Consider the following 18,335-nt stretch of genomic DNA (forward strand, 5'->3'; position numbering starts at 1 on the left):
AGGTTCTTTCTTACGTGGGAAGGCACAGGATGGTCTCTGCTGGCCTTCTCTCCAGGCCTCTGGGTTCCAACAGCTTTCCCCGGGGTGATTTCTTTCTGCATCTCCAAAGGCCTGGGCTGAGCTGAGAGCTGAGATGAGGAATGCTGAACTGCTTGGGCTGTGCTATGTTGAATTCTCTCATTTAAGCACCTGCCAATTAAGTCAAATGTCCTTCATTGCAGCAGGCACGCCTCCTAGCCGACTGCAGATGTAATCAGCAACAGATGAGGGTCACGTACCATTGGCTCATGTCCACAGCAACAGAACTAGGTGCCTTCACCTGGCCAGGTTGACAACTGAATCTAACTACCACATATGCCTTAAGAAAATTCTGGAGGACAATGGAGCCACCTGCCTTACACACACATACATATGCACGTGAATATGCGTGTTTCCTTCTAACTCCACGAGCACAAATACTGAACATTCTCCAAAGGAAACCTTTCTCTGGCCTGTTTCTTTAGGAACAAAATGGAAATAAGGCTTTTTCTTCCTATTTCACAGGGTTGTTTGAAAATTCAATTGAGATAGCTGTTAGAAGGACCTAAACCTATACAAATCAATATGCCCTATCTCAGTGAATGTACCACAGAGAAGAAAAAGGTTGCAATTAAATTTTTTTTCTTTTTTAATTTCTTCTCTTATTTTTTGCAATTAAATTTTGACATCGTTGATCACTGATATAAAACACATAATATCAGGGATATTAAAATATTTTAAAAATGGGCATCTTAGAAATGATGAAATACAGTATATCGAAAAACTAGCATAGGACTGGATCTTTATGCCAAGAATTAGATTTAACTGAAAATAGAAAATTTGGCTATGCCTGTTTATTACAAATGACAGGAAAACCTGCATTTGGGGTATATATTTAGAAGGTCAGGAACACCATTACCCACGCACATGGCATCCGGCTCTCTGGTCCATGGTGCTCCTTTTCCCATAATACAGGGTTACAGGAAAGAGGAGCAAGAGTCTACTCCTATAGATAATCTTAGGGGAAATCACTCACACATACAAGAGTTCTTCAAAGGGTACCCTTCCAAAAGAGGCATAAAGCTGGGTTATACCAGAAGGTACAAGCTGGACGCCCAAAAATGAAAAATGGGCACATACGTATTTTAAAGCCTACAATTCACGGGCACTGAAGAAGCCGTGTACAAACTTGGGCTACAGACCAGAAACGCAACAAACAATTCTCCTGCACAGCACCTGCCATGAAGCGCCATGCTGACTCAAAGAGAAATCACCTGCTTCAGAGAAGGCCCTGTGTGGTAGTTAGATTCAGTTGTCAACTTGGCCAGGTGAAGGCACCCAGTTCTGTTGCTGTGAACATGAGCCAATGGTACGTGACCCTCATCTGTTGCTAATTACATCTGTAGTCGGCTAGGAGGCGTGTCTGCTGCAATGAGTGACGTCTGACTTAATTGGCTGGTGCTTAAATGAGAGCACACAACGTAGCACAGCCTAAGCAGCTCAGCAAACCTCATCCCAGCACTCGCAGCTCAGCCCAGGCCTTTGGAGATGCAGAAAGAAGTCACCCTGGGTAAAGCTGTTGAAACCCAGGGCCTGGAGAGAAGGCCAGCAGAGACCATCCTGTGCCTTCCACATAAGAAAGAGCCTCAGTGGAAAGTTAGCTGCCTTTCCTCTGAAGAACCAACAAAATAAATCCCCTTTTATTAAAAGCCAATCCGTCTCTGGTGTGTTGCATTCCGGCAGCTAGCCAACTAGAACACCCTGGAAAGCCTCAAGGACTTGCGAGCAGCCCGGCCGGTCATTCCTCTCTCCAGGGCTGCACATTCACAGCACCCCACGCTGTCTGCACCTCCCTACGGCTCCTCCGAACCCTGCTCCCCAAACCAAGTGCCGCGTGCAGGGGCTCGCCACTGGAGAATGGATTGCTCATGATACTTTAGCTTTAGGAAGGAGGAAACTTAAACACCTCACCAGATTCTATTATCAACAATACCACTCCAAGTTGCCTTGTCATGAATACTCACTTGGTAGCCCCCCAAAAAGGGTAACAATCAGGAGAACCAATATCACGTAACTGAAATTAAAGTTCCATTATTTCCTCTACCCAAACCAGTTCCTGCGTCTCAGACAAGACCATGCACCCAAGGCACTTCCCCATGGTTCACTGGCTCCACCCCAACCCTCCAAAGGCTGACCCTGGCCTGTAACTCAGCACGCCTACCTCAAGTATTCGGGTATCGAAATCCTCATACGTTTCTGTAGAAAGGAAAGAACGAGACACACAGATGAACGTGTCTGCACAGTCAACTTGTGAGCACATTTTCAACACAGGCACCATTACAGACATTAAGTGAGAAAGAAATCTCAAACCTTTTGGCACCACTGCCAGGGCCAGTCCCTGGCCCCGTCCTCACCAGCCTGCATCCCCACTGAATTCATTCACGGGTCCCTCAGCCCCTGGCTGCACCCCCCACCCCTCCAGCTCCCATCAACAACTCCCCAGGCAGCGGTTCCTGGAGCACCCCGCACCTCCTGAGCTGGGGCCACTGTCTTCCCCTTTCCTACCACCTGCTCCCAGTCTTCCTCTGCCCCTCGGCCCAGACGCTATGGTTCACTGCTCCCACCAGGTCTCACAGCGTCCTCAATCCCTCACCCACAACACCACTCCAGAATGAATCAATGCTGTCTGCCCACACCTGGCCTGCCAGGTGCTGCTGGAGAGAAGTCAAAGCAGAACACCCACACAGGTCCCTAAAAACTCAGTCTCCTGCTCAACCGAGACCTGCCCACGGGCGCTAGTCTTTCATGTTGTTATGTCTCTCTCCATTCACCACAGCAGCCATTTCAAACAATCTGCATGTTTTCTGTTTACTTATTATAGAAAACCTTGGTCATATATAAAGAGAGAGCAGCAAAATGAATCAGAAACACCCACCAAATGACTCCAGCACCTGTTGGGTGGTCAGCCTTCTCCACACTGACCTTGGCCCAGCTCCCGCCCCACTGGATAATTCAGAGACCAGTCCCAGATATCCTACCTTTTCACCAAGCAGTACCCTGGAGGACATGCTCACTGATGCCCCACCTCACTGTCAGCAAATGACCCCACATCCCCTCCCAGAGGGAAGCTGCCAGATGCTGCATGCACACACGCACGTGCACAGCCACCCCCAATCTTTCACTACGCACTCAGGCTCTCCTGAATCTGTGCCCTGCTCGTCTTCTGTTACAAGCTAATCCCTTCATCTAGACTCTGCATCTGGGCCTCACCAGGAATCTTCACTCACAGATGTCTTTCCTCTTCCATGCTTTCACCCTTCTGGCTGAGAGGTCTGCCCGAGTGTCTCTCCTCAATCTCTTCCTTCCTCTTTAAGCCAAAACCAAGAAAGCAGGCAAACTCTTGTCTATTCCCTCATCTCCCACTCATTGACAGAATGCATTTTTCAGGTACCTTCTCCTCTTCATTCAAGAAGAGGGAAAAGCCGTTAGACTTTATACTGATAAGTAGTATGAATCTGTCTCATGTGTGCATTTATGAGGCTTGATGACAAGTACCGAGCTCCTGAATTAGCACTCTCAATCTCTGCAGGAAGCACTGTACCTACAGTGGCTCTCAGGGACCACAGCACACACCCTACATTAAGAGCTCCCAAAACCCCCCACTAAGATGCCAGGAACCCAGTGCTTCCCATCCTGCTTCTGGAATTTTCCATAAGATACAGTTGGATAAGACAGGATAAATTATTTCAAAGATGCACAAATCCTTTTATGGGATAAGGCAACCTTAACAGACAAGCAAAAAAAACCATATCTAGGAATTCTAGAACCCCATGTCCTAAAGGCAAACAAAACCAGAGAGCAGCTACCTCCACTGGGACCAGGGTCAGGAGGTCCGAGGCTGATGCCTCCCCACGTGTTTCCGCTCCATCCGCGCTCCTGTCTGACCTTCATCTTCCTCTTTCGGTCCCACTCCTCTCTCCGCTGCACCAAGCCAGCCTCCACCTTCTCCTGCTCGTCCCTGCTTCTTTGGGAAATGGTCTGCATGGCCCCATTTCTCATAAGGGGGGCATTCAGTCCAGGCCAGAGGAAGCCATGACGCCCTGCAGCATTAAACACATAAATACGTAACAACTTTTAAAAAGCACTTATTTCTCCTCAAGTGCTCAAGTATCAGGTAATATGTGTACAGAGGACAGTTTATGCTGGTGGCGGCATAAACTAACATACTCGCTTCACAGGCCACTCAACTTCGTAAAATTTTAAACGTGTGCACTGAGAGCTAGTCCTTCCACCTCATGGGATTATCGCACATGGGTAAACTCACGTGCACTTGGACAAGTAACCCCAGTGAAGTGTTATTTGCAGAGTCAGAAAATAGAAACGGTCTAAATGTCCAGTAATAGTGGGATGGTTAATTGGCACATACCACCTATGAGATTTTCTGTACTAATTAGAAAGAGTGAGATAGCTCGATAGGTACTTAATTGAGTTTCAAGACCAATCACTGAGTGAAAAGAAAGTAAATTCTAAAAAGTTTTGAACGTGCGACAGAACTTTTTTTTTAAAAAAGAGAAAAATATACATTTCTTTTAGAATACATTTATTTATATAAAAACTTTTAAAAAATGTTTGGAAGGAAACACACCAAAATGAGATCAACAGTTTCCTCTGGGGAGGCAACTGGGGTTGGGGTGGAGGGAGAAAAGGTCACCATGAGGGACTTTATGTTTCTCTATAATCTCTGCATTTTTTACTTTAAAGGTATACATATATTATTTCTTAAATTTAATAAAATAGCTGTTTTCAATATAAAATAAGATAAAAACATCCAGCAGATGTGCTTCTCTGCACAGTAGTGAGAAGGGCTGTGCTCAGTAGGTGTTCTCTTCATGTCTGAAAGGCGATTACTGCTGAAGATAATTCGTCAGCAACGACAGTACAACACGGACTGATTCAAGCACATTACACATTTTTATTCTTCAAAAAAATACAAATACAAACAATCACGTATTCCAGGGGTTGGCAAAGGCACGTGGGTCAAATCTAGCCTGCAGCTTGTTTCTGGAAATAACTTTCTATTTCCATTCGATTAAGCATTACATATGTCTGTCTGTCTGCACTACACCAGCAGAGCTGAGAAGCTGGGCGGACACTGCATGCCCCACAAAGCCTGAAACATTACTACTGACCCTTCACAGACAAGTCTGCGGACTCCCCACTCAGCCCGGCTTCTCCTGCTGAACCACAGGGCCCTCACGGGCAGGGACGGCCGCCGCGGACCACGCAGGGCGCTAGCGCTGGCCGAGGGAGGGGACGGACGAGTGCCGGTGGCCCCCATCCCCGCCCACCAGGTCTGCAAGGGCAAAGCCCTGGGTGGGACTCAAAGGCCGCGGTTCTGAGTGTCCTTCCTGAGAAATGACTGGGCTTCCAGTGCGTAAAACATGAAATCTGAGGGAAGAATCATAAAATTTACCTTCACCAATGATCTGGCCCTTGTTCAAATCCTTTTTTTTCTTTTTCTTGGTCCTTTTGCCTCTTCCTTTTCTTCCTCCACTGCCAGACTCTGCTAAAGCACCTTTCCACAGCTCATCTGCTGTCACTGTAATGAAAAGAGTTTTCTTTTAAATTCTGAATTTTCAAACAGTGATCTATAGTTCTATTGTACAAGGAAGGCCAAAAGGGTTCAGCCTCATATGTCACTGAGGCAATGAAAGCAAAACCAAATCATTCCTTTCACGTATCACGGGGAAGAGTCAGAAAGCCTGAGATCAGACGACCCTGAGGTCACAGAACTGGGTCTTCCCCAGCGCGGAAATCTCAGTGACTTGCCAGTAGGGAGGTTTCCCTGACATTTTACACTACATGATGTGGGTCTCTTCCACGTCCTCTTGCTCCTTATATTATAAGCACTGAAAAAGTCAGTAGCTATCCTTCCTAAATACACACTACTTAGCCTAAACAAGAATCTACACTTCCATCTGAACTCATAAATCCTTAGAATTTGGATTTTTTTGTTCTATTCTTCTGTAAATGACCTACACATCTCTGGGTACTCTTCAAAATGAGAGGCTCAAATTAACTTTCAACTCTAGTTAAAGTCTAACCACACAGGGAATAACCAACACCAGGAGTACAACCAACACAGGGAAAGAATGTGAATTTACAGGTGTGGAAGTAACTGCCGTGTATGTGTGTTTGTGTGGGTCTTAAACCATACTTGTCTTTGCTTTATGTATAGTTATGTATAGATCCTAACACTGTTGATTGATTTCTGTTTGTTGATTTATAGGAACCCCAAATCTTTTTCAGTCATACATTTCAACCAATATTTTCCCCTTTCGAACCTGTGGAACATTTAGATTTTTTACTCGACCATTATTCAACTTTATTAGTATAGCTACATCATTCATTTACTGTTTAATTTCTTTCAGACTTGCAACCTTTCACAATATTACCAACTGATTTTATATTCTATTACCAATTTATTTAGTAAAGTATCACGCCCCACAAACGTCACTCACAAGACATCTAAGATACATAAATCTGCATGCCCGAAATCCTGAACGTATCATAAAAGGGAACGAGCACCTTCACTGCCCTTTCTCCATGATCCCTGGGGTCTGACGTGCTCCCTGCCAGCTTCCTGAAAGGACTGACCTTGATCCTCGGGGAAGATAACACGGAAGGGGAAAAATGTTTTGGACTTACATCTGCACAGTGTCCCATTTTTAACAGACACGTATTATTACGGCTGATCGTCATAACCGAAGCGCAGGCAGTGAGCGGCTCCCACCGCACTGAGCTGCTCTGCACAGCCCTGACTGGAGCAAACTTTCGGCCGGCACCAGTGCACTGAAAAGAACCACAGGCTCCAGAAGAAACACCCCAACCTCAGACTAAACTCTCACCAATGACGTGATTTTCTTTCCTGTTAAAAATGATGGTACTTAAAATGCTATCAATAACTTTAAAGTTCATGATAAAAGTGTTTTGCTTTGGTATGCTGTAAGGCCAGGGTCACATTTCATTCTCTTTCCATCTGAGTATCTCGTTATTGCAGCACCATTTGTTCTTTTTCTTTTTTGGGGAAGTGAATAGGCCAGGGATTGAAAGCGTTTTTAATGAGGACATATCTAAGGGTCAACCACTGACAGAGTTCTTACTCAGAAACAAAAGTAACATGTAAATCATTCATTAAACTTACACTAAAAAGAACTCAATTTTTAAAAGAACTTGATACTGAAACAAAAATGTAAAAGATTAAATTAAGATTTAGGTCAATTTTTTCATATATTGTTAAGACAAAAAAAATTTATAACTATATTTGAAGAAGACAACAAACCATAAATCAACTTTTGATTGCCATTATGCTATTAAAACTGTTTTTAATCTGCTTTCAGATTATAAAATAGCTATGTAAAAAAATTAGTTATTTTTAAAAATTCTGGAAAATACAGACAATATAAAGAATACATGAATTAATCATAATCCCCTCACCACCTGTGTTTGCTCTTTTTTCTTTTATTGTATAATATAACATATATACAAAGCAAAGAATGAATGAAAAAAGCAACAGTTTTCAAAACACTCTAGAACAAGTAGTTACAGGACAGATCCCAGAGTTTATCATGGGCTACCATACCATTCTCTCATATTTTTCCTTCTAGTTGCTCCAGAATACAGGAGGCTAGGAGGAATATATATTTTTTTATCACCACAAATGACTTCTTTTTTTGTGAAAAATAACATATACACAAAAAAGCAATAAATTTCAAAGCATAACACAACAATTAGTTGTAGAACAGATTTCAGGGTTTGGTATGGGTTTCAAGTCCACAATTTTAGGATTTTACTTCCAGCTGCTCTAAGATAGCAGAGACTAAAAGGAATAATAATTTAATGATTCAGTAATCATATTCGTTTGTTAAACCCTATATTCTCTGTATAACTCCACCATCACCTTTGATCTTTCTAACCCACTCTTAAGGGGTATTTGGACTATGGCCATTCTAACTTTTTCATGTTGGAAGGGGCTGTCAATAATACGGGGTAGGGAGATGAACTAGGTGATGCTCTAGAGAGCTGGATCCTCTAGGTTTCAGGGCAGGGACCCATCTGGAGGCTGTAGGTTTCTGGAAAGTTATCCTAGTGCATCGAATCTTTGCAGACTCTTATATAATGCCTTTGGTGTTCTTTAGGATTGGCTGGAATGGTTTTGGTTGGGGGTTGGCAGGTTATGATAGGTAGCAATGTCTAACTGAAGCTTGTGAAAGTGTGACCTCCAGAGTAGTCTCTAGACTCTACTTGAACTCTCAGCCACTAATACTTCATTAGTTACACTTCTTTTCCCCGTATGGTCAGAACGGCACTGTTGAACCCACAGTGCCAGGGCCGGACTCATCTTTGGAAGTCATCTTCCATACCGCCAAGGAGACTTTCACCTCTGGATGTCTAGTCCCACGTAGTGGGGGAGGGCAAGGATTTCACCTGCAGAGTTGGGCTTAGAGAGACTAAGGCCACATCTGAGCAACAACAGAGGTTCTCCAGAAGTAACTCTTAGGCATCCTATAGGTAGGCCAAGCTTCTCCACTACCTACATAAGCTTCACAAGAGTAAGTCTCATGATCGAGGGCATGGCCTATTGATTTGGGCATCCCTAGAGTTGGACACAGTATCAGGGAATTCCCTGATGGTAAGATTTAATAGTTCCACATTCTTTCTCCAATCCCTCAAAGGACTTTGCCAATACTTTTTGATTATCTGCTTAATATATTCTAGGCTGTATCCAGGCATTACATTAAGCTGTATAGGATTAAAAGTCCTCATTCTTATTCTGGGCTCCTTGTGTTTTGATTGTTTAAATGAGCAATCCAGACAGGCTGAGTTAGATTATGTGCTATAGAAAATTTAGGTTCCAGACAAAATAAAACTTTCTTCCTTTGGTCTCAAACACTAGGTGCAGTTCTGAAATACAGACACTGTCTTCCTTACCCCTGGGTTCTGAATCACCTTAACCCCGACCTGACTGGCTTTGCTCTCACCTCCAAATACCAGGTTACATAAAACTGCCTCTCAAAATCCAGAAATAATAATTGCCCCATTCCGGACTAAATGCATCTGCTGTAACAGCTTACAATCTAGGCCCCTGCTTTCTTACAAGCATTTTCTAAAGGAGACCATACAATAATTGTTCTTTCATTTCTGGCTTATTTTGCCTCACCAAATGTCCCTCAGGTTCATTCACATGGTTACATGAATCACGACTTCATTTCTTTTTTGTAGCTGCACAATACTCGATCATAAGTATACACCATCATTCGCCAATCTACTTCTCAAGTCAGTGCATCCATCAGCCACTTGCATTCATTAGGCATCACGTTCAACGCCCCAAATCCACAGTCCAACAACACTCTCTAGTTTAGATAACTTCACTGTTTCCAAGAGAAAGATAACGAATAAACACACCCTCACCAACAGGAGAGCTAAACTTCCCCTGGGCTCTTGTCTATCCCCTCACCACCCATGTATGCTCCATCTGTCTTTACCGACATATCCACTGAATGTAGGTGTATCCATTTGTTTTGTTTTAAACAAAACTGCAATTTCACCAAATGTAAATTTTGTCACAATGTTTGCATTGTGAGCCTTTTCCCACATTCTTATATATTCTTCAGGAATGTGATTTTTTAATAGCTGCAAATTGACTTAAGTTGTTTAGACAGAGATTTTACTATATAACCTACACATCAGGAAGTAATAGTCTAAGATTCTAATTAATCTGAAATGCTATTTTGAATGCATTTACTTTCTTTCTGTCATTTTCTGGAAGGATGCAGTAGGATAATACATACACTTGCTAACGCTCATAGCCATATTAAATAAAGTTCATGTTACATATACATGTAGACTCCAATGGAGGATCCAATCAGATATACAGGGTTGTTTCTGTCTTAGTCATGTTAAGTAACACTGCTTGCTAATTTGTTTCAAAGGGCTTTAAATGGTAGACCCTCTATCTTTGGAGATCTTGATGAGTTTTTGAAAAATTATCCATATCCATTTCTCACAATGCAAGCGAAAGGGTTCTCTAAATACAGTGTCAGTATATTCTAGGTATGATCTAAATGAACACGATTCAATGTCCTGTAGGTCTCATGTGCCCCAGTGAGGGGATCAAAGTAAACTACAGCTCCCCAGAGGGTAGTACAAGTACAGAGGCTAAATATGAGATAATTCTGGAAGGTATATGACAAAACATTTTTATTTTAATAGTACATTATAAACTAGTCACTGAAGTTTTATTCATTTAAAGATGAAAGAAAAATTAAGACACAGAAACACCTTTAATTTTCCTCAGTTCTGTGACATGGGAAGTCAATAGCTGTTCTACGTACATTTGGTGAAGAAGCTGTAGGGTCTGTACTGTTGGCCCCCCAAGTTCCTGGGAGAATAAACACAACACTGCGACTGCAGTGCGTGGCTCAAGCTGCTGGAAGGACGGCTGTCTCTGGCTCCTGGTAAAGACAAAGGGCCTGGAGGTAGACAGAAATAGAACTGTGAGTTAGAGGCTCTATGGCTGTGAAGTCACACTGTAAGCCTAAATAGTTAACCATTACTAGTATAACTAAGTCGCTAGAATCCTGAACTTCTAAGAATCATATTTTGAAGAGTCTTTCTTTAAAAAAAAATGGAACTTTAGATTGAAACCACGCTAAATTCCCATCCCGGTTCACCCTCACAGTGTACAGGTGTCTAGAGAAAGCAGCACACCTGTGGGCACCATGGTTGGCGGCCCTGCATGCCCCCTGCACGGCAGCACCCACGCAGGGTCAGCAGGCTAAGGCATCCTCTGCAGCCCGGCAACCCCCCGGATGAGGAGAAGCCCATAACGTGGGGACAAGGGGAGAACAAGGAGCAGAATAATGAGGACTCCTGTGTACGCCTGCAGACGGGGCGGGGAGTACTAACATGTTGTCCAGACTCTCTCCAGGTGTCTGTACGAGAAAGTGGCACTGATGGCTACCTCCGGGAAAGAAGATGATGCGTGTGAGATGACTGGATATAAGAGACTTAATTGTTCTATTTTTGAAAAATTTTTAACCATGTTAAAATTTTTATGCATGTTCTTAAACAGTCATGTCTTAGGACATCCATTTTATCGACCCCAAGGACGAGGGGCTGCTGTGAGGAAACGGCAGGGTCAACAGGAATCAGAGGACACAAGGAAGCGGGAATATTAACGGAAGAACACAACACGCAGTCCTGAGAAGTGATGCCAGGGATAAAAACAGCCTTTAGAGGAAAAGGCTATTTAAGGGTACTGAGCACGAATGAAATAAAGTCACAGTGTGGCAGCAGCTGCTTTCAAGCCTATGAGAAGATAGGATGAAGATGCTAACTGCTGCTTCTTCCTCACCTCAGTGAGTCAAACACCAGGAATAGTTCTGAATGGCAATGAGAAAGAACATGGTTAAGCATGAGGAAAAATTGATATTAAATAATTGCTATAAGTTATCAAAGTGTCTCCACTGCATATAGACATTAAAAAATGAAGAAAAATCTACTTAATAACTAAATATATCATTTAATCCAACTTTCTCACTTTAAAAAAATGAAAAGCTTAGATCTACACAGTGGGGACTGTCAAAAGTCATACAAGATTAAAACAACAATTTCACACCCAGAGGAAGTGGACACTCAACGAACAGCGTGGAGGTGGGAACTGGCTGGAATGAGAGACGGAGGTCATTCTGGATCTACTGGCTCGCTTCAGGAATTACTCAATAAGAAAGTCAGCAGAAAATAGTAACTTTTCATTTTAAATAAATTTAGGACTTTATCATTACAAATCTGATTATGCTGGTTACATTTTAGCTTTTCTTACAACCTCCCCAAATCATCAACAAAACATCAACTGCACATAAATGTAACCTCACAGTTTATATTGTGATCTTTATACTTTTAAGAAGTATAAAAATCACTACCATAAAAAGATTTAGAATTCTCTTGATCTTTCTCTATAGACCAAAACACTGTTCTGAGCTTCGCGCTATGAACTGGAAAAAGGTCCCATTGTCCAAAGTAGAAAGAAACTGACTTCAGACCTTAGAAAAGCAATCTCCTAACACATTGTTCTACAACTGAGCTTGCTTGAATTGTGTGGTGATTTTTTTTAAAGGAGGCGCCAGCAGCTCCTGCTGAGTCACTTTCTGAAGCTGGGTTAGAGAGAGAGTAAGAGTAGCCTCCATCAATAACCAATTCGCCCTTATCCTTTGGATTCTGATTCATTCCAGATCATGAATTCTCTATCTCAGGAAACTGCCTTGAAGTTCAAAGTGGGTCCAGCCCAGAAGCAGCCAAATAAGACCCACCACAGACGCACACAGTTTGCCCTCAAAGGCTGCACAACCTTCCTCTGAGTAACATTTCAGCGATTAACAGTTTTCACCAGAAAGAATTTCCTTCTTCTAATTTCATTGTCTAATTTCTATTAAAGTGATTGATTAGTGATGTGTTTGATAGATTTTAGAAATCTCATTGTTATGTTTTTGATCAATCGGTTCTAGCATTTAGAAAAATACAGGGATAGGTACTCAGAAAACAAAGCAAATTTTTTTTAATGAGGCAATTATTAATTCTGGAAAAATTAACAGGCATAAAGAAATGTAAACATAAAATACTACTTAGCTCACCTGTCAACTATATTTAATAATACAAACTCTGCTCATAGATTCAATCAAAATTTTGCTTGTAATTATGTTGGAAGAAAGCAGAAATTGTGGTACGAGAGTTCAGTCCTCAATTAAGATAACAGTGCTAACAGACACATCATAACGCAGACCATATGCTTAGAAATAAAACCAGAAGAAACAGAAAGTGTCACTTGGAAATGGAAGGACTAGGAAAGGGAACTGGTTTGAAGATATAAAGCTTTTAGTACTCTTTGAAAGTACAGTATTTTTAAAACAATACACTATCTTCAAAGTAGGTCCCACTATCCCCATTTTATAAAAGAGGAAACCAAGATTCAGTAGGGCCGTCGGCTGCCCGTGGTTGCAAAGGAGGTGGTGGGGCGGAGGATGCTTCCAGCACCCCAAGGCCTCCGCACAGGACACCGCCTGGCCAGGAGTGCACATCTCCAGTCTTCCTCAAGGAAATGCCTCCAAGCCCCAGATCAGCTCAGGTCTGGGACACTCACTGGCTCAAAACAAAAGGGTAGAGTATGTAGTTCATGAATCTATCAATCAACCAGCAAGCAGACAGACAAAGGGAAGCGCCCAGGTGCTGGAGCTCTGGACGTGTATATAAAGACACCTCGACGTGCTGAGTTAACAAGAGGAAAGGGAACAAGGCTCAAAGGAAATTCAAACTTGGAATTCTAGACCTGCAAACACACAGTGAGACTCCCATTCTGCCCTTATTACAGCCCACTCGGAAAAGGCAGGATTTAACTGAACACAAGCCCAGAGTGGGCTCAGAAAGGGTAGGCATCCCCCGTCCATCCCTCTTCCTGGAGAGCAAATGGAGAAGGGGCTCTGCTCTGCGGGGGTCATGGGGGCAGAACCCCACCTCCACCCCACCCCAAAGACCCCATGTCAGGAGGAGGCATGGCAGGACCCACAAGCTCAGGTCCCAGCTTCCTACTTCCTGGCTCTGTGTCCCAAACACACCAATTAACCCCTCAGAGACTCACGCATCATCTGTTAAACGGGAACAATAACTCCTGAGAAAAATGAGTGTGAGGGCCAACCAGATGTGACAAACCAGATACACAGAATTCTGAATAAATGGTAGCGGTTTTTTTTTAGGTGCATGATCAGGGAATCGAACCTGGGTTTCCCGCGTGAGCATTCCACCACTGAAGAGCTGCTGTTTTTTATAGGACAGTACTGGACTTGAACTATTGCAATCATAAAATAAATTATTTAATATCCTTAGCTCCTATACATTTCCAGCATAAAGAACATGACTCGTTTATTTACATTAAAAAAAACACACAAATAATCTAACATGAGCTCTTTGAGAAAAGGTAACCTCACCGTTGCCAAGGGCTGTCTTCAGAGCCAAAATGGAAGCTGCTGGGAAGGAACTCAGGTAAAGTTGCCTGGACCATAAATGGCCTGCAAGTTAAAAAAATAAATATTAAATTTTAAAAGGTACATTCAAAACATTAACACCCAAAGACTATTAACAGCTACAGAAAAAAAAAACAAGAAAAGTAAATGAAAAGATTTTTGTTTATTCTTTATTGGAAGTAAATTTATTTTAGGTCTTTTAAAAAACTTTCAAGCTTTTATCTCCCATAGTAAATTTTAAATCACATAAAGAAGCACATCTGAATCTAGTGAATATAAGCTTTGTTCCTTGCAAGCATTTAAATCAGAAGTACAATAATTTTAATATTAGGGAAAAATGCATGCATACTTACTCTTATGTTTATTGGTCTTATATAGAGCTTAATGAAACTTCTAAAATTTGTGTAATACCTTTCATCATTTACCAAATAATGTATTATAAAAAATTATTCTTCAAAGACTCAGCTTTTTACATTTACCAGTGTCTGAGAAAATACTAGCTACGAATAAATATCTAAAGAACGATCACATTTCTAACCTTTCTTTTGTGGAGCCTAATTATTAAGTAAGGCCTCAAAGCCTGTGTAAATTTAGTCTATTATTGACCACAGCAAACCAATCTAGATTTATATTTAGAATTTACAAAGTTATTCTTAAGATTATGCCTAATAAAAGGTTTAGGTACAGTCTTTTAGAACTACAACTCCAAATTTAACTTTAAATCTACTCCATGAGTTCTTTAAGCTTCTCATTATCGTGGCTTATAAATAATTATAATAATCATTTTCAGGTTTTTAACAGCTTGATGCCTGGAAGCTAAAGGTACCCACATAACTCTAAAGTTTAAAAAATCACTATAACTAAAAATATAGGTGACTATACAGAAGAGATGAGTTTTTAAAAATCAATTTTTTTAAGAAATACAGTTTGTTATTGATTAGGATCAATTGCCCAGGCAAGACAGGTTTAAATATACAAGGCACAAAATTGGTAAAATATTATGTTAGGTAACATAAAAGCCCAGCAGGAACATCTTATTTTAGGATTAGACCGTGTCTTCAAATGCAGGTTTTTAATAGAGGTGTAATGATTCTCTGTATACAGATACTTATGTTTAGATATTTGTACCTTAGAACGTTACCCATAAAACTGACAGCAGTAGGAATGCTGAACAATAGTTTGCTATTCTAACCACTTGGGTAAATAAACCATAAAAGCTGGTTTAAAGTTTTGTGTTCAACAGAAACCAAAAATTAAACATTTGCAACATAGGTTTCATCTGCCTTGGGTAATGTGTGCTTTTTAATGTAAATGATACAAATACTATTGTTTTAACAAACACTACTTCCAGCATACAGATGCAGATTATTTTCTGGTTATTAAACATGCGCCGGGGTGCTCACGGGAGTGCTCAGTCATCACTCAGTAGCTATTTACTATTGTTCTTTCTCAGCCATTTCCTCTTGGCAAATTGTATCCTGGGCAGCTTTTTCTGCCTTCTCCAGAGTCAGAGATTTCCAGGGTAAAGTTTGGGTTGACACAGCATCATCGCGGTTCCATCTTCCACCGACAACTGCCCTGTGTCGGAAGAACTTCCCGGAACACTGGCTTCACTTCTGCCCCGTCTGAACTGCTGGACGGTGGGTTTGCGGTACTGGGTGCACTTCCTTCGAAACCCGGGTGGGCAATGGCCACCCCCTGAGGAGGGTGGGGGCCCGGCTATTCCCACCCGGCCCTCGTGACCCCATCAGAAACGCCAGACGCGATGTCCAGGCAGGGCAGGGATTTTCTCTGGGGCCCTAAGCCTGATCCACAGGTGCACGCCTTTCCAGGGGGCTCAGCTCTCCGCCGCGCCAACCAAAGGACATGCTCCGGGAAATTACTCATTCACTTCTGGCCTGGGTTTAAACTTCTCCTGGCTCAAAACCACGAGCCAATGAATTCTCATCGTTGAGGCCAACCCACTGCATGGTACCTGCCTGCGCGGCCAGGATAACTGCTCAGCGGTTAGGGGTTTCCTCTCCGGGCGATGGGATGCTCTGAACTTGGCTGTGACAGCCGCACAACTGTCCGCATACACTGAAAGTCGCTGAACAGTACAGGATGAAAGGCTGAACTGTATGGGACGCGAATTACATCTCAGTAAAATTGCTACCAAAAAAAACGGTAATGCCAGAAAAAAAAAAGAGGAGGCGTGAGAGCAGCAGAGATGGATGAAAACGCTCCTCAGTCCAGCCCTGCGCTGGCTTCGCGGTCTGCACGCCTCCGCTGTGTCGCCCGTGACGTGCAGCTGTACGGGCACCCGCCCACGAGGGCCCTCCGCTGTGACATGGAGCTGTACGGACGCCCGCCCACGAGGACCCTGCACTGTATCGCCCGTGGCGTGGGGCTCTACAGACGCCCACACACGAGGACCCTCCGCTGTGTCGCCCGTGGCGTGGAGCTCTACGGACGCCCACGAGGACCCTGCACTGTATCGCCCGTGGCGTGGGGCTCTACAGACGCCCGCCCACGAGGACCCTGCACTGTATCGCCCGTGGCGTGGGGCTCTACAGACGCCCGCACACGAGGACCCTCAGCTGTGTCGCCCGTGGCGTGGAGCTCTACGGACGCCCACCCACGAGGACCCTGCACTGTATCGCCCGTGGCGTGGGGCTCTACAGACGCCCACACACGAGGACCCTCCGCTGTGTCGCCCGTGGCGTGGAGCTCTACGGACGCCCACGAGGACCCTCCGCTGTGTCGCCCGTGGCGTGGGGCTCTACGGACGCCCACGAGGACCCTGCACTGTATCGCCCGTGGCGTGGGGCTCTACAGACGCCCGCCCACGAGGACCCTCCGCTGTGTCGCCCGTGGCGTGGAGCTCTACGGACGCCCACGAGGACCCTGCACTGTATCGCCCGTGGCGTGGGGCTCTACAGACGCCCGCCCACGAGGACCCTGCACTGTATCGCCCGTGGCGTGGGGCTCTACAGACGCCCGCACACGAGGACCCTCAGCTGTGTCGCCCGTGGCGTGGAGCTCTACGGACGCCCACCCACGAGGACCCTGCACTGTATCGCCCGTGGCGTGGGGCTCTACAGACGCCCGCCCACGAGGACCCTCCGCTGTGTCGCCCGTGGCGTGGAGCTCTACGGACGCCCACGAGGACCCTGCACTGTATCGCCCGTGGCGTGGGGCTCTACAGGCGCCCGCCCACGAGGACCCTCCGCTGTGTCGCCCGTGGTGTGGAGCTCCTCCAGGCGCCCGCCCACGAGGACGCCGCGAGCACGCAGGGAGCCGCGCCAGCTCAGGGCAGCCCCTGCGATCCGGACCAGAGCAAAGAACGCTCCCGTCACATTTCCCACCAAATAACCCCAGGTGGAGCGGGCAGCACAGTGAGTTATAAATGCAGGGCTCCCGGTGTGCAGAGCTCGCGGGCTCCCGGGCGCCGACCGCCAGACCGCGGCCCACTGCAAGGCAGGGCGAAGGACAGGGCCACGCCGCGGGCCTGCGGGACGTGAGCCTGGCGGGCCGCGGCCGCCCTCCACGGGTGGCAACCGCCGCCCGGGGCCCAAAGGGAGGCTGACCCCGCGGACCCCAGCCCAGGGCCCAAAGGGAGGCTGAACCCGCGGACCCCAGCCCGGGGCCCGGCCCCGCCGCTCCCGACCCGTGCTCACCCGCCTGCGCGCCGCACAGCGCCGAGAGGCAGCTCGCCGCGCGCACCGCCGCCATGGCGCCGCCCCAAGGGCCGCGTCCTCCGCCCGCGCGGACCTTCCCCACGCCCCGCGACAGCGGCTCGCGAGACCGCACAGCCGAGCCGCAGCGCAGGACGGCCGGGGTGGTCCACACGAGCAGCGCGGGAGGCCGAAGCCGGCGCAGCCGCGGACAACCCCGGGTCCTCGCGCCAGGGCGGGAGGCGGGGCTTGGGTCGAGGGCTGCGGGCGGGGCTTAGGTCGAGGGCTGCACGGGGCGGTGGGCGCCTGTGGGCGGGGCGCGCCTGTGGGCGGGGCTTGGGTCGAGGGCTGCGCGGGGCGGTGGGCGCCTGTGGGCGGGGCTTAGGTCGAGGGCTGCGCGGGGCGGTGGGCGCCTGTGGGCGGGGCTTGGGTCGAGGGCTGCGCGGGGCGGTGGGCGCCTGTGGGCGGGGCTTGGGTCGAGGGCTGCGGGCGGTGGGGCCGGGCGGCGGGCGCCTGTGGGCGGGGCTTGGGTCGAGGGCTGCGGGCGGTGGGGCCGGGCGCCTGTGGGCGGGGCTTGGGTCGAGGG

At 45.8% G+C, this 18,335-nt stretch overlaps 1 protein-coding gene across 1 annotated transcript in view; it reads right to left on the minus strand.

Annotated features, from left to right (window-relative positions):
• Positions 1-17,967, minus strand: part of MRPS5 (mitochondrial ribosomal protein S5) — a 29,743-nt gene extending 11,776 nt beyond the window's left edge. The window contains exons 1-6 of the mRNA XM_077133736.1: positions 17,753-17,967; positions 14,058-14,138; positions 10,413-10,550; positions 5,492-5,617; positions 3,885-4,118; positions 2,240-2,274 (exon numbers count right to left, since the gene is read on the minus strand). Coding sequence (XP_076989851.1) covers positions 2,240-2,274; positions 3,885-4,118; positions 5,492-5,617; positions 10,413-10,550; positions 14,058-14,138; positions 17,753-17,807 — 669 coding nt within the window. The 5' untranslated portion in view covers positions 17,808-17,967. The remainder of the gene's footprint in view (positions 1-2,239; positions 2,275-3,884; positions 4,119-5,491; positions 5,618-10,412; positions 10,551-14,057; positions 14,139-17,752) is intronic.
• Between the last annotated feature and the right edge of the window lie 368 nt (positions 17,968-18,335).

Source organism: Tamandua tetradactyla, chromosome 17 (assembly GCF_023851605.1).
Source record: "Tamandua tetradactyla isolate mTamTet1 chromosome 17, mTamTet1.pri, whole genome shotgun sequence".
NCBI lineage: Eukaryota > Metazoa > Chordata > Mammalia > Pilosa > Myrmecophagidae > Tamandua > Tamandua tetradactyla.